The following is a 17272-nucleotide window of genomic DNA, read 5'->3' on the forward strand; positions in this document are numbered from 1 at the left end:
GCCCTTCAATCTTAGTTTAACTGTAAATTGCAAGGTAAGAGTCAACAGACACAAAATTATACAGGAAATCAGCCGCTCTCAGTTTCCAACTAGACGTGAAGGAAAGGACTCCCTCCAAGCACATTTGCATGCAAAACTGTGAGGCGAGTACGAAAGGATGGAGCTTTGGTTGTGAGGTCATGATGTATGTTTCATTATTCTGGCATCATGATTAAGAACAGATGCCTATGTTTGCATGTGGCTGGCTGAATGAATGTCACAGCAATTTTGCATCATGAAGGTCTTATATTTACTTATTTATATATCACATCTATATAGTTGCCCATCTCATACAAAGAGACTTATGTTTAATCCTTGGCATCTCTAGTTTAAAAGATCAAATAACAGATAATGGAAGAGATCTTTCTCTGCCCCAGAACTTGGGGGGCTCAACCAATCAAAACAGAAAAAACATATTTGGTCCTAAAGTAGCAAAGCCCTTAGTGATGATTCACACCTTTGCAATACCTCTATGCAAATAGCATTCTTGCAACTCCAAATATTTTAGATCACCAACTGAGATAGCATCTTTATTTCAGATCCATGCTCTAGGAAATGCCTATTTCCATGTGAAAAGGAAATAATCCCTTTTGACTTAATCTTGATTCCATAACTTGTACATCTATTAATCCCACCACTCATAGGATAAGTACGTAACTATTACTGAGGCATATAGGCAGGGTTGGTAACCAACCATAAACACAGTTGCTTGTACTATCCTAGTTAGCTTCAGTATGAGAAAAAACAAATATTTTCATTTATTTATGATATAGACATTGTGCATATGGAAGCAAAACCCAAGAAGGATTTTGGCAATAAAAGAATTTGCAAACATGGTTATTTTGGATAAACAAAACTCTGTGCAGACAAAATAGGCAAATCAGCAAAACTGTTTCCAGGAATGTCTCTCTCTCATCAGTGTTTTTTAAAACCGTCATTCAGCATTAAGCCAGATGCTATAGCTAAAAGGATGTACATCACTTTGGATTCAAAGGCCAAAGCTGCTCTGGGGTGCACTGAAATAGCACCTGCCTGTAAGTAAACAAGATGCACCGTCTCCTGCTGTTGGGTGATCCCAGGAAAAGACACACTTGATTGTAGGGCTACACAGCCTTAACAGCGAATGAAAACTGAGTCCATGCATATTAAAACCATAGTTTGCTAACTACTTGGGTTGATGCATCATACGAAGCAAAAAACAGACCACCACATAATGGCTTAGTTATAACAGGTGGGGCAAGAACATTTTCATAACCTTACCTTAAAAATCCAAACCACTGTTTTGAGCAGGCTGCGCAACTTGTAGAGGGAAAAGGGCCACCTTGAGAAATTAAAAATAATCCTGGGCCGCAAAGGAACAGCTGATGTGCCGATCAGCTGTTCAATGGCCAGCGGAGGAGGAGGAGGAGGAGGAGGAGCAGGAGCAGGAGCAGCAGCAGCAGCAGCAGCAGCAGCAGCAGCAGCAGCAGCAGCAGCAGCTATGGAGCTGGGGGAGTGGGTGAGGCCTGAAGGGGCTGGCACACGGCAGCGTGTCTTTCAGGGCAGCGGCAGCCACGAACTGAATTGTTTAAAAACGCTGGTGGGCCGTACAAGGCTGCTTGGTTTTGAGAGCAAACCTAGCCAGCCTAACTCATGCCCTCTTGCAGGTACTTGGTTAAAGACTGCAGTGGGAGCAAGAGGCCAGACTAAACAGACTGCTACTTTGATCCAGAAAGGCTCTTTTCACCCAGTGATAGTCATGCCAAAGTTCATGAAACACCAAACGATGGATAAAGCAAACTACAGACAAGTTCAGGGAGACAGCAAAAAGAGTATGTGAGCGCTCATCTGTTTATAAACTAGGGTTTGATAGTCACCCATTAAATTTTCTCCATGCCATTCTTTATTGAAGCCCAAACTTTCTATGGCACTACATAAGACTGAATTCCAGTTGCTTTGCCAAGTTCTCCAAGACATTTGCAGATGGTAACCATGTGAACTCTAGGAAGATTGCTTTGAAAAATACTTCAATGTTTCCTTTGTTTAACTAAGCCCAAACTGACCATGTTGGGTCATGGTTATCATACTAAGTAATGCTTGATGGAGCCAACACTCTAGTAACATTCCTTCTTTTATTTCAGAAAAAAACCCCACTAAACTAATTCCATGAAAGCTACATTTTTACTTTTTCATTCCTAGTGCTTATGTTCTGTCTAACTTTAAAGATAATTTTTCAAAATCTTATCGGCATCAGTTCAACTGATACCTTATACATAAATAGTGTAACTGTAAAATGAGATGTGCAAAGTGAGAATTCCATTAAATCTCTTCTAATAGTCAGAGATTAAAAAAAAAAAACGAGAAATAAATATTTTGACATTCCTGCTTATTTTCAATCAGTAAAATGAAACATGTTAGATATGCAATCACATAATCTTTGATTTGTAAAATATATAGCTGAAGTTCTTTCATTCATTCCAAAAGCATTCTCTGTGTTAAATTATATTGTACTGTAATCTTGGGGTTTATTAGCATTAAGGAAACATCATGGATCATTATTTTATTAGTTTATAATCCGTTCCATGTGAATTTAATATTTAAATCATCTAGTATTACTTTCACATAAGGGATGATGAGTTGTTGCCAGAGAGTGGCTGCCTTCAAACACTGTGATGATCATAATGTGGTTGTTTAGTCTTGATTTAGTGTAATGTGGAAACTGGAAACCAGATTCCATAAACTTTCAGAGATGCATTATTTTGGAGGGCCTATCAGAGATGACATGATGGCATTATTTTATAATTATTTTTTACAGTTGCTTGATTTTATTTTACAATTTTTAATTTTGTATTATGGATGTTTTATTGTATTTTTCCTGCAATTTTGTTGGTTACTATTGGTGACCATATGGCTATTTCTGAGAATCTGTGGCTAATGGCTGATATAAAGCCAATGAATGAATGAATGAAAAAAATAAACATCAAACATTATGGTTTGTAAACCATAGCTATAGTTGAGGATGAGGTGTGAGTCAGCCCCGTATGGCCTGTTCAATAAACTACGTAAAAACAAATCAAGGACATCCATCTTTCATAAAAAAAAAAAAAGATATATGGCAACTACTATTGATATGCACATACATGCACACACACACAAATCCATTATATTTTTAAAAACTTACCTGGGTCTTTTATTCTTTTCTATTGCCCGCAACTCTGAGCACTCTCCTTGTGACACAATCCCCACAAATAAATGCTAACTGTGACATCAATGGGTAATTGAACAGTCCTGTCTATTGTGACAGACAAATTCATTCTTTCTTCTTTGAAATCCACTATGAACAAGCAATCATCACTTCATTGCTTGTTCATAGTGAATTTCACAGGGGAGATCATAGTGATGGGAATCAAAGTCCAATGCATCTGGAGAACAACCTGATAAAGGATGCTGATAGGTAACAGCTACATTTTTACTGACCATTGCACACTATTCTCTGAATTTTTTTAAAAAAAATCCTGATCTTATTAGTGGTCCTTAATTACTATAGTCATTCTATGGCAAAAAAAAAAAGGCAAATGTTATGAAAAATTACACAATCCAGAAATTGTGACTCTGCCCCATCTTACCCCTTTTTAAATAGTTGTTTCCTGTGTCTTCCTTATTATTGTTTCATTGCATGTTATTATTGTTCAACATTAGCTTGAACTTTTTTTTTTAACATAAACTAAAAATAAATGTAACGTTTAGTCATAGCATATGGGATAATACTTTTGTAATAAACATACCTTTTCATCTTAATTTCCAGATTTAAGACATTTTTCAAGAGATGTGGTACATCTAATTACAATACAGAAGTGTTAATAGGTTTAGTGAAATGTTGCCTTACTGAAAAAAAGTTTTGACTCATAATCATTTTGTTCCTCAGAACCACCCTCAAAAAGTACTTAATGCTTCTATCTGCAAGCAGTGGGGAAGAGGGGGGTCTATAGATTATGCACACAGTCAGTGGTACCCGAAACATATAAAGTGATCCACTGCCAAATCTATGTATTTCATGGAAACACTGAACAAACCAGCTGTGTCAGTTTCATATGATAAAGGAAGCCCACCCAGTTATGCTAAAGCAGAAACTACTTATGTATATTTACTATCTGTCTCAAAACATGGGAAGGGGGGGGGGATTTTAAGAATGAAGCTGAGATTTCTATTATTTTTTCAAAACATCTTGAGAAAGCAAGAATGAGTAATGTTAGCTCCTGGGTATTAATGAGAAGTAGCAGTTTCAGTCCCTTCCACAGAACTCTGCACATTTTTCCATACAACTAAAAGTGATCTCAGTGGAGTCCTTGGTGCTTTCTGAGCTTGGTTGTTTGACTGCAGGCAACCTAGCTGGGTAATGAAATGTCTGCAATCAAATAACCAAGCTCAGAGAGCACCAAGGACTCCACTGTTCAACCCCAAGCTACAGAGATTCTCTTCTATTAGTTATCTCAGTCCCACAAGACAGCTGTGAACCAGTCCATGTAAGTCAGTGTTGTCCAAACTTGGCCACTTTAAGATGAGTGGACTTCAACTCCCAGAATTCATGCTGGCTGGGGAATTCTGGGAGTTGAAGTCCACTCATCTTAAAGTGGCCAAGTTTGGACAACACTGATGTAAGTGCATAGCAGCTGTGATTTTGGCAAGGTACTGTCAGAGCTTTGGTGCAATAGCTCCTTATATTATGCCCTTTCATAATGTACCGAATACAAGAACACAATCCAAGCTTTTAACAGCTTATGCCAAGACCAATTTCCTATTTGCTCAAATTCACCTGATGCAAGCTAAGAAAATGCAGCAGGAGATGGCTGGAGCCCAAACAGCTACTTTAGGATAGCTCAAGAGCCTGCATATACCTAAGTGAGATTTCTGATATTTTTTTTTTCCATTTGAAAAGCAGACATCTTTTTCCCCATCAAAGCCATATCAAGTGGCTTTTGAATATTGTTTGAAGTTGAAGAAAAGGTTCTGCCGAATGGCACAGAATCAAAAACAAAAGTCCATTGGGCATACAGAGCTGGGGGCACTATTGTTTGGCCTATGATTGTTGGTTCCTTAAGAATACTGCAGATGTATTCAGGATTAAGGTTCAACAGTTACATTATTTTCAGAACATGGTCTGAAACAATTACCATGATAGCAGAGTATTTCAGAGAGAGAGAGACAGACAGACAGACAGACAGAGACATTGACTGACTGACGCCTTTAAATTAAAAAAAAAAGTAATCAAAACTGTCATTATTCCACAGCATCCTTTGCATTTGGGATTGCTAACACAGCCACAGTTCACAGTTCTGAGCCAAAGTCCACACGAATTCAGTTTGTATCTCTTGGTGCTGCTTTCGATGCAAGCGAAGTTATTAAATTATTTTCTGCTTTTTCAATTATGTCCACTTAGAGGCTTATTGCTATGACATGCTTTCAAGCATAGGAGAAACAGATGCCTTTATGACAAGGTAATTCTTGTGCATCTCGGGTAACGATGCAGATATAGAAGTAGGAGATTAATGGTGAATGTTGATAATAAATTTGACAGGAATCATGTAAACCAGAAGATCAATTTCACAAACTAGGTTGTATTGTGCAGGATATTCTGTCTGAAAATAGCTTTGAAGAAGCATCCAACCAAACTCAGGGCAATTATTAAACGAGTTACGCTTTTAATTGAAACTCTAACCATTCACCATCTAGTCATGGTTTAGAAGCTTTCTGTACATGGTTTCAGAAAAAGGGTTGATTTAGTCTGTATAATATAGATAAAACAAGTAATGCATCATGAAGCAAAAAGCAAAATCAGTGTGAATAGGAATAAGAGCTCCTGTGCAAGCTCACATTTCAGATGAGGTGGGAGCACCTATTAACAGATTCCCATAATTCCTTCCCTTGTAAAGGAAACAGTCTTAAAGGATGAAGGAAGCAAAGTGGAAATTTCTTCACTGGCTCTGAGCAATTAATTGACTGAGAAGTACCTGTTCCAAAATGAGTTGGGATTCTGTCTTGGAGTGGCTGGGAAGTTGGGGAGGGGAGACAAAAGTTGCACAGGAATGCTCTGATCTCTGGAGTGAGTGCTCTGCACCTGAGCCAATGCTGGACTACACAGAAGCATCTCAAACATATCGCAAGCCAGATTTGGAAAGCTACATTTACTTTCCCGATACACATACCAGAGCCTGCAGGCAATGTGGGTGGAAATGAAGCAACATGACCAAAAAATTGTAGTTACCCTGGCTAATTTATGACTAGCTAGCCAATTATATAATTTTAGGAAAAAAATGATTAAATTGTAGTCTTTCAAAACTGTGGCTTCCTCAAGTCCACAGAATGTATAGCCAGCAATAATTTAACACGAAAAATCGAACAGCTGTTCAAAAAGAGCATCCTTCTACATTTAGAACTTAGTAGCACTAACTACCAAAAGAATAATCAGGTTTCGAGACTTCAATATTGATCTATTTTCTAAAGGTTTCTTGGTATGTTGAGGCAAATAGTTTTCAGAAGAGAGCTCCACAAATGAAGGCAAAATTTAAAAACCTAAACATTCAGGCAAAGCATTCAGCTCAGTTATTCAGTCAATGTAGCAAAGTAAAAAAGTCAGTATTGCCCACGTACAAAGTTTAGGATGTTAATTTTTCAGAATTAACAGAAAATAGTTGGGGCTTAAGTAAGAATGATGAATAATGCACAGAGTTTGATCTAATGCAGCCATTTGTCTATAACAGCCTTTGTTAACCCAATGCCTTCCAGATGTTTTAGACTTCCAATACCTCTAGAGCACACTCATTTGGGTAAGATGATCTACTATTTTAGGCTTTAATTCTGCTTGTGAAATACCTCACTCCCAGTTCATCTTTATTTCCTGCTGGTGGCAGCTGAACACTGAAAGTTGTGCACTAAATATTTGTATGCCCTCAACAGCTACATAACCAGAATGCCTGCTGTTATTTTGTTCCCCCAACAACTTCTGAGTTATTAGCAACAACCAAGAATATCTGCAACCTTACTTTTAAGCTGGTGGATTAGCAAAGCAGAACTTCATCCAGCATGGAATGAGCTATTTCAACAAACAGCCCCACAAAGCCACAAGCAAATACCACTCATGCCACAAGATGAAATGACAGCCAAGATCTATCCTTATAAGGAGGAAGTGGAGACCAGGCTAAAAGGCAAAACAAATGTTTTAATCCAAAGAACTAACCTGAAATTCTTATTTTCAACCAGAAATAAGAGCAAATATTCCACAGCCAAAGTCAGCTTTGCAATTTTACCCCAAGGTTTGCTAAGCATTTATCCTAAGGGGGCACACATATGCAAGGATTTCTTTTAAGGCTTCAAGATCAACCTGGCTAATAGTTAAATAATTAAGCAGCCCACAGATGTTATCCAATTTCACCTACTGTAGCTGCAAGGGATAAAAAGATTCATATTCTGTTTGAACCTCCACAGTTAGACACTATATCAATTATTGATACAGTAAAGAGAAGAGCTGATAAGGAATGAGGTTTGGAAGACTATCACTTAGATGAGAGAGGCTTTTAAACCAAAGAAGCCTTCACAGAGAAGCAGCAATTCCATTTTTATTCATGGGATTCAAGAGCCAAATGCAAAAGATTTAAATATAATATACTGAATTACCCAATCTCTTCTCCAAGGAGTTTTGCAGGCCACAGAACCCATTAAAGAAAAATCACAGAACCCCTGATCAAGAGGCACACCTTTAGTGGTAGAAACCTTTAGTGGTAGAATATTGGCTGCGTCTGAGATTTTTTTATATATATATATATATATATATATATATATATATATATGAATGAATATTGGCTGCGTCTGAGATTTTATATATATATATATATATATATATATATATATATATATATATAAAATCTCAGACGCAGCCAATATTCTACCACTAAAGGTTATATATATATTGCCCTATATATATATTGCCCTCAGTCTCTCACAGAAACCCATTGTTATCATGAAACCCTAGGGTTCTGTGGAAGACCATTTGAAAAACCCTGGTTTAGGATACATATATAGCAATCCTGTGATGCAGCCTAATCAAGAGTTGGAGGTTGGATAAAGGTTACAGAGAGTCTTATACAGGTAGTCCTTGTTTAATGATCACTTGTTCAGCAACTGTTTGAACTTACGACGGCGCTGAACAAGTGGTACTTATGACTGATCCTCAAAGTTCCAGCGGTCACAGCAGTCACGTGATCATGATCTGGGTACTTGGCAACTGGCTCACACTTATGGTGGTTGCAGTGTTCCACGGTCACGTGATTGCCATTTGCAACCTTCCCTGCCAGCTTCCCACAAGCAAAGTCAATAAGGAAGCCAGCAGGGAAGGTCACAAGTTGCTCTGGTAAGTTGCTCACACTCTACTCCACCTGGCAGCAGCCCCCCCTGGCCCCCCCACGTGGGTCACCTGCACATCCTCCCCTGCCTGGCAGCAGCCACTTACCTGTCTGCTGGCCTGCCTGCGAGCCACCTGGGACTCACTTAACAACCTGCAACCCTCACTTAACAATGGCAAGGAGTGGTGCCAGGATTGCCGCCACCAAGTGATGCGGTCACGTGACATTGGTCTTTACAACCACATTGTTTAGCGATGGAAATTCTGGTCCCAACTGCCATTGTTAACCGAGGACTACCTGTATCCTGAGCATCCTGAGGTGGCCTGGCTCACAGTTAATGCAACAGTAATGTGGTTGGCTGGTTTTTGGTTTAGTAACAACCCAGCCTCTGTTGGGTTATCTACAGATCAGCTCACTATGGCTTGCTAAACAAACCACAGATAGTCTAGATTTGCATTTGGTATTATGTCCCAGAGATTCAGTAGCCTGTGCTTCTCTAAATATGACGACATCCAGAAATGCGAACTCATCGTGCCTACTGCAAGGCTCCTGCCTACAAACTTGAAGCACGGTTTCTGTAAGTATGAAAAGAATTAAAAATAGTTTGTTAGTCCTTTCTCTCCTTCAACTATCTTTTATTCTTGGTTAAGGTTCTGACAGTGAACTTTTACAGAACAAGAAAGAAAAGAGAACATTACAGCATTTAAAATTCTGCATCAGAAAAGGGATTATCTGTGGTATATCTTCAGAGTACTTCTATTCTCTGGAAATCCTAGCAACTAGGATTTAAAAATACAGGTTATTTTTTTAAAAAAAGAGAATACTGTAACTATTTATACAGCATTCTCTGAATACATTACCATCAAATAGATAAAAGGGCACTGAAGAAAGCAGCTTTTAGTATAACATGAGAATATCTTTCTAACTGCACGAGACACCAGTAAGAGTCAGTAAGGAACATGCATAGTTGTGATGCAAGAGACAGACACCTAAAATTCTTCTGGCAGTTCAACACTTAGGTTATCTCTACATAATTAACCAAGTGAAGGCCATATGGCATCAGTACCTACAGAACACTTTGAAGTCCAAATTCAAATCCTACCAGAATACATGATGTCTTCCAAGTAGTTTTAGTTTAAACTAAATTCAATAGTTACATGGACAAATCATTTCAGTTTCTGAACCAGTGTGCTGGGACCTTTTTTCTTATTTATTCCCTTCCTGAGTTCATTTTTTATTTCCTCTGCTTAGGCAGGCAGTGGATGGCCCAGTTGTTTCTTTTTAATAATGTGTTATTTGCTCACAGAATCCAGGATAAAACATGATAAAACCCCTTTATTTTGCTCCATTACCAGAGGCTGTTAGAGCCTGAAGTGAGGCAGAAGGAGAGAAAACCCCCATGCCAATTAGGAGCTCCTGACTTCGTTCTTAACTGTGCAAACATGAGTATTATCACAATTAAGCAGAGGGGGAGCACAGTCCACAATTTCAAGCAAAAAGATTACCCGAGTGACTCTGAAAGCTTGAGAAACTGAAGGAGAGTGAAAATCCGAGATTTCTTCTGTGTCACCAAGGGCTGTTAACCTCAGAACAATATTCCTAAATCAACAACCTCTGAAACAGTGCCAGACAGCTCTAAACAGGCTGGAGAACCTATGGCCCCAGAGCCACATGTGGCCCTGAATCACCTCTTTGTGGCCCTCAGAGCACACTGACCACGATTACTGAAAACTAATAGCAGTTTCTCTTCATTATAGTGAAGGAAATAGATGAAAATTGACATGCATCCCCTAAAACAAGTATGTCACACTTAAAAAAAAAAAAGGAAAACCCCAAACTCCATCAGACCCAGCCTTGCCCAACTAAGCAATGTGGCCCCACCACTCTGTGGCTGCCACTCCCCTTAGGCCCAAACCTTAACCATTAAAACATTGCCTTCCTGCTCCAAATGATGCAGGAAGCCAATATAAAAAGTGTTGCTCACGGGATAATCTTTGTCAGGAGTCCAGACTTCCCTCCCAATACTCAGTGTTCTAATGAAGAGTCCTCCATCCCTACTCATCCTGCCCCCTTGGTTCTTCCCCTAAACATTTTCCCCTAAACCTGCTGATAACTCTCATATGCTCAAACACTCCTTCTTTGGTAACATAGAAGTTTACATGCTGAAAAATGAAGACACTGTGAATATTCTAAATAATAGCATCTAGTTTAGCATGAAAACTATCACAGATCCAATTTTTATAAATGGCTAACAATCTCTTCTTGAGAAGTTGTCCCTATTAGAAGTACTAATAGCAGAGAGTTTACTGGAGATAAATTGACCATGGTGCTACCTTAAAGCATGACATTTTTTGCTGGAGATGGTTTCTCTCAAGTAAAGAAGTTACATGTTACTGTCCTGTGTTGGCAAATGGAGACTAAATCTACTCTAGTGATGCTAAATGGGAAAACTGCAACTTAACTTTGCTAGAGAAATGCTTCTACTTGACATGAACAGTAAAAACAGAAAAGACCAATGTCCTCAGAGAAGACAGAAACACTGTTTTCTTGGCTGTCCCAACTTCTCAAAATCCAAATCCCGTTGTTTCAAGAATCATGAAATTTTCAATCAGAAACAAATCATGGTGTAAATTATTAGCAAGGTTTCCCTCATCCCAGCTTGTTCAACTCCTGTCAACTGTACATCCATGTCGTTTTCTTGGCAACAATACGGAAATGGTTTGCCACCACTTCTTTCAGGGATGTCTTTTGACACTGCAGTCTAGTGACAGCTCTGGGATTTGCCTGCAGTCACCCATCCAAGTATTAACCAAGCCTGACCCTGCTTAGCTCCCACCTGTCAATATCTAAACTGTTATAAGGGGCCAGAAACCAAGAGTTGAATGTGAAAGTACGCAATTATTATAGTTCTGAAAGTAGGATGATACTATTCAAAACTACACCACCAACATTCTCAATGCAGAGGTTTCAGAGCAGCAAAATGAAATGGAAAGCCCTAAAAAAGGACAGCAGCTGAAATGGTCTTATGGAGGGTGTGTAGTGGTGTTAGAAGAAGAATGCCAGGATCAGGCAATCAGAAGGCAGCCCTTCAGGCCAGGAAGGATTTCCTTGACAAGCCAACAATGGGGTGAGGGAGAAATATTTCACATCTGACCAATGCCACTTCAAGTACTATCAAGTTATTTCATCTTCAGCTAGCTACTCAGGAGGGAGAAATAAGCTATATCTTGGTAGGTAAAAAATATGAAGAAATATAAAAAGTTTTTGAATCTTCGGTCCAATAACATTCAAAACATTGCAATATATTAATTATCTACAGACTGCTGACATCAAGGTGGCATAGTTAAAAGCTTGCACAGCAATATCCTTCAACAAACTGTTACTCTTTTCTAACAATGCTAATATAGTTGTGGCAATTAATACAGGGGACACAGATGAGCATATTTAGAAAATGTTTCATATGATCACATTCCAGAGCTTCTTCCAAGAAGGTATGCATATCCTCCCTTCTCATTTTTTAAAAGTCACAGGGTACCATTGGGCTTATTTTACACAAAGTTTAATACGGAATTGAGATATTATTTTATCAATAGTATCTGCAATGGCTGACTGAAATAAATCTGCCACATCTTTAGAAAAGATTAGAAGATGGGGAGGTATCTAATCGGTCATTCTATCCCAAAATCTTAAACATTCATTGACTACAACTTGCTACAAAGGCACCTTACCTGTTGCTTCAATGTATTCAATGCATCTCTCAATAAAAATAGGAATGGGCTTCTCTGGGGTCACTACAGTGGTCAAAGGCACCCCAAAATAGTTGCTCTCCCATGTAGTCTTTGTGATAGATGGTCGAGGCTTGGGCTTTGGTTTCTGTAGAAAATAATTAATCAGAATTAGCATAACCAGAAATGTGTAGTTACAAAAAAAGGAAGGCAGTCTATTTTACTGCCTAAAGGTGATATAGTCCCAGATTTCACTTAAAAACCTTTTGTCTCATTACACAAACAGGATCTATATTTCAAAAAGCATGAGTTGCTATTAAATAATGTTTGGTGTAAGTTATGCTTGCAACATGTGATACGAGAGCCAGTGTAGACTAGTGATCAAGATGTTGGACTAGGTGCAGGACGACCCAGATTCCAATCCGTCCTCAGCCACGGAATCTCTCTGGTAACTTTGGCCCAGCCACTCTCAGCCCACCCTACCTCACAGGCTTGTGGTTGTAGGGAAAAGGGAGCTCTGAATATGCCATTATGAGCTTCTGAAGGCAAGAATCTAACGAATAAATAATACCTATTGGAAAATGTTATATAAAAAGTAAAAACCATCAAGAGATATGACATTGTCGCAGCACAAGCCACAAAAAAATAGGCTCAGCACAACAAAAATAATTATGAACCTATTTATACACTTGAGTGACAGAGAATTTAGAACAGCAGCAAGTATCAAATACAGTACAGCAAAAGCGAACAAGGAAGATTCTGCTCTGCTTCCTCCAGATTAAGATAATCTGATGCAGATCACACACATTCGTTTGGAAAATAATCTTATGAAAGGTATTTTTTGGACAAAGAATAGCAAACAACTTATGTTGCTTAAACAAGGTTGGCTGAGACTGAAACAATGTGCCAAGACCAGCTTAGAGCAAAAGTGGCAAAATCTAGTAGATTCACAACTGATGTAGGAGATGGGCACAGATGAGTATCTTGCCACTGAACTGAACCACAGAGGTGAAAACAGATGGACAAACCCACTGAGCAGGGATTGCATAAAAGGAGGATTAAGTCCCCAAACGAGAGCCTGATCCAAACCTCTCTTTCAGATGCACAATTGCCTTTACCAAAAAAAAAAAAAAAAAAATCACTGGCTGAGACAGTCATGGATCTTCCACATCAAACCAGCTTTGATCCACAGTATTTGGATGTAAGGAGGTGAGGGAGCAGGGTTAACAGGCAACCATTTCTCATAAACAACTCTTTACCCCTAGAATTTGCCCACTGAAACTACTACTGCAAATCTCAAATCACTGAGTGACAGGAGCAAGCTTGCATCATATGTAGTTTTGTTCTCTCTCTCTCTCTATATATATATACACACACACACACGCTATGGACAAAATAAAAGAAATAAATTTACAATTACATTTCATCACAAAAATAGTAATTTGCAACATTTTCTCAAGATGAGGAAGTTGGCAGGAAACCTGAGAAGATGGACACACTGCAATAATTGAAAAGTAACAATAGGTGGGGTATGACTCAATTACAATGAGGTTCCAACTTACAAGGACAGATGTTTTGTTATTTTGAGCTCAAAAAAAGAAATTAGTGGCCTAGATGAAATAGCATCCCTTGAGGACATCTATTGAACCATGTGGCCCCAGGAAACTTCTCACCCTCTCCATTGTCTATTTCCTGTTTAGTCTATTTCCATACAACTTCCTCTTCTAGAGTTCTGGTGAGAGAAGGATATTTTGAACAATGCTGGTTTGTAACAACAAGGGAGGGGGTGAGTGTAACAATTTATTTTCAGACAACAGTACAGAAAGAATGTTTCTGTACAAAGATACCAGATATTTTGACAAGAAAGTAAACCAGGTAACCAAAGCTCAATAAGAGCTTAAACTCTATCTCTTCTGAATGAACAAACCATTCATCAGCCAAAGTATAATTCAATGTGATTTGTTGGTTTAATCAGATTTAAAGCGGTTGGAATCTTTCTGTAGTGTATATACAGGCAGAAAAACCAAGGGATGTTTACTATCGTGACTGGTTCCACAGAACAAAATCATGCACTGAAGTCCTTTGACAAATGTGTATTAAGTAAATCCACCATGTGACTTTTTTCCTTGCTGTAAAACAGTGGATGTTGGAAAAGCCTGCTCCCCCCAGCAGATTATGTTTCAAGATTAGACAAGTCACACAGACTCACCTCTTAGAAAGATGCTTGCACTAATGCTATCCTATACTGCTTACTACTACAGAGATTCCATTATTAATGAATAAATCCAAAAGGTAACATAAGCAGCAATATATATTTGATAATGGCCATAAGTGGCAACACACAGAGCTAGCTTTTAAAAAGCACTGGTGATTTACAATCAGTGCTTCAGCTATACAAACTAAAAAAGCAAAGTATCATTATGCCTCAATCAGTGAAAAGCTTGCACAGTGAAAGGAATGCTGAATACAAATCTTGATACTCTAACTTTCATACTGTTTAGGGATATTATTTCAAGAACTGACAATGAAACGAAATAGAATTGGGACTTAGGAGACCACCTAATTTTCCTGATCAGAGTGCTCTAGGACAACTGAAAAGCTAGAACATCTCAGAGAGAGAGCCTAACATGCTCCCAGATGGTTTTTCCCTAGCTTCATTCTTAACCATTAAGAGCTGCACAAAAACAGACATTCAACGCTAGCAAGAGAATAATGAAAGAAATACATTTAAAGAAATATACTCTGAAAAACTGCAAGATGTGTCCATTCCCACTGACTGTCCTAAATATCTTTCAGCCCACAGATTATTGCTTTGAGGCAGGCAGAGGGATCAAAATGCCAATAACGATTAAATCCAAAACGAGCAAGAGATGGAATGAGGTTCAATGGTACAGAACAGCTTTGTAGACCGAAGTCACTTCTAGTCATCCCCCATTAAAAAGATTAGCACTTAGCAAGTTATGGGAAAGATGTGCTATAACAGGAGAGCTGCTGTTACACAGTAGATTATATCAGATCTAGATGGATATGGAATAGGAAAACAGCTTAAATACTTATAAATCACAACTGGCCCCCTGACAAATGCTCAGTCATCCAAAGGGTTAAGAATCCAGGTTGCTGCTGGAAATGCCATTGCTTCAGAGCTTGCCAGATGTCTAGTGGTTCAACCCATTGCCCTCAGCCAGGCATATGTATATCATTAGGGAACCATTAAAATGTTTAATGGTTGCAGCAGACACTCAGTGAAGAGAACGTAACACAATTCTGATTATTATCTTCATTCACTCTACCTAACCTTTCCCTTGAAAAACACTTTAAAGAATTGTCTGCGCTATATACACATACTTCCTTGAATGTTAGCTATGAGCCACGTCACAGATTTCTTTTATTAAGTGGCATCTTCCAGAACTGCTTGTGGCTACTGGAGACAACAGAAATGCCCTCTCACATGCTGGATCAGGAAGACTATGTCTGCATTGATTATAAAGGCCATGAACTTCCTTTTGCTTACACTTTCTAAAACAGCAGCAGGTTTTTTAATGTGATCTCAGCCCTGGCACAAAGCTCGCCACCAAACTACTGCAGAAAACAATATTTATAATTTATTAATAAGATAAGGACTCATTTGGAATCTGCCTTGGGTATTTTTGCTTCCTGGCTTGTGGTCATGGAGAAAGGGAGAAGCATCATGCTGTAAAGAATGCATAACATAAGCATCACACTACCAAAAACCCACAAGGACTCCTAAAATCATTTCTAATTAAATTATTCAAAAAGGAAATAGTAAAAAATAGACTTGCCTCCAAGGTAGGAGGATGTGATGAAATGAAAGGTGAGGCATTGCCTAAGATATATAGAGGAAGACATATGTTTAAAAATGGCCTTCTGACAAGAGGGCTGGTGCAGGAGGGTGGACTGTGATGTCCTCCTCCTCTGCTACCCATGTGATTTCGGGACCAGCTCTGGCCTGGAGGAACAGCTTGCCTTTCCATCCCAAGAAAGGAACAGAGTTGGACAGTCTGCCTCTCCTCTGCAAGCCTGCTCCTACATCAAAATGAGGTATCTCTTATCCCATGCAGTGACCAAAGGCTGATGACACTGTTCTAATGAAATATTTCAATTGGAAAAGATTCTTAATTCTACACATTCCAACTGGAAAAACAGTTGTCAATTATGGCTAGAAATAAAAGGTGACAAAACATGCTTATTCTGCTACACAAGAATTCTCCTAGATCAATTTTCTTTCAGATGTGAATCAATCGGAATAGTAAAAAAGTTTGGGGTTTTCAGTAAGTTACCTTAAGTAGATGTTTTATTTTGCTTGTGGGTTTCTCATAGATAACTAGTTAGCCATCCTTAGCTAGATACAAGCTTTTTATCTAGCAAGACAGTTAGATTTTTGCTAGCCAAGGCTTGCATAATCACTGCAGTTTGATTTTTAATAAGGCTGACAATATAAGAAACTATGTATGTTCAATTGACTTGCCTCAGCAATGATCTAGACCAATTAATATTTGGGATAATTAAATTTGTAAACTTTCTTAATTATCTTCTACAGATGAAATCAACTAGACCTTCAGTTCTGGGTCCATTACCCTTAGGATTCTCCTGTTATATTTAAGTGGGAAAAGTTATAGCGAATTCAGTTACTGTTTTCATGCAGAAGGGGCTTACACCATATGCTGAATCAGCTATTAAACTTACAGCTCAGGAATGCAGATTAAAAGGCAAGTGATTTATCATGAAAAAAATCAATGTGACAGAAGCAACTGGAAATCCATGACATAGTCATTTGAGGACAGGCCTAATGAAGCAGCAAGACAATCCAGGATTTAAATATCTAAGCCATATTAAGTTTGCAATATGGCTTGCAGCAATTATTTTGGCAAGCCGCCTGCATGCACACAGAAGAAAAAGGATGGACACAAGGCCTGTTTACCTATGAATAAACTATACACACACACTTTTATAACACATTTCTTGGATTCAGGGAAATAATCCCAAATTATGATTGAGCTATAAAGATGGTCTCGCATCCCTGAAACATGTACAAAGGTTGAAGGATAAATGAAGACTAAGTATGCATTTTAGAGAACACTTTGTCATGAAAGACTCAGCATGGCAATCTTTCAC

General features: G+C 38.5%; 1 protein-coding gene across 2 annotated transcripts in view; it reads right to left on the bottom strand.

Moving 5' to 3' along the window:
- ARHGAP35 (Rho GTPase activating protein 35) overlaps window positions 1-17272 on the bottom strand; it is a 67506-nt gene that overhangs the window by 21001 nt on the left and 29233 nt on the right. For both annotated transcript variants that reach the window (XM_088139761.1, XM_088139762.1), the window contains exon 3: window positions 12143-12287. In XM_088139761.1, coding sequence (XP_087995887.1) covers window positions 12143-12287 — 145 coding nt within the window. The remainder of the gene's footprint in view (window positions 1-12142; window positions 12288-17272) is intronic.

The sequence above is a fragment of the Python bivittatus genome, unplaced genomic scaffold, assembly GCF_059951505.1.
Source record: "Python bivittatus isolate LINGU-HERP-01145 unplaced genomic scaffold, Pbiv_v1 ctg000310_np1212, whole genome shotgun sequence".
Taxonomy (NCBI): Eukaryota; Metazoa; Chordata; class Lepidosauria; order Squamata; family Pythonidae; genus Python; species Python bivittatus.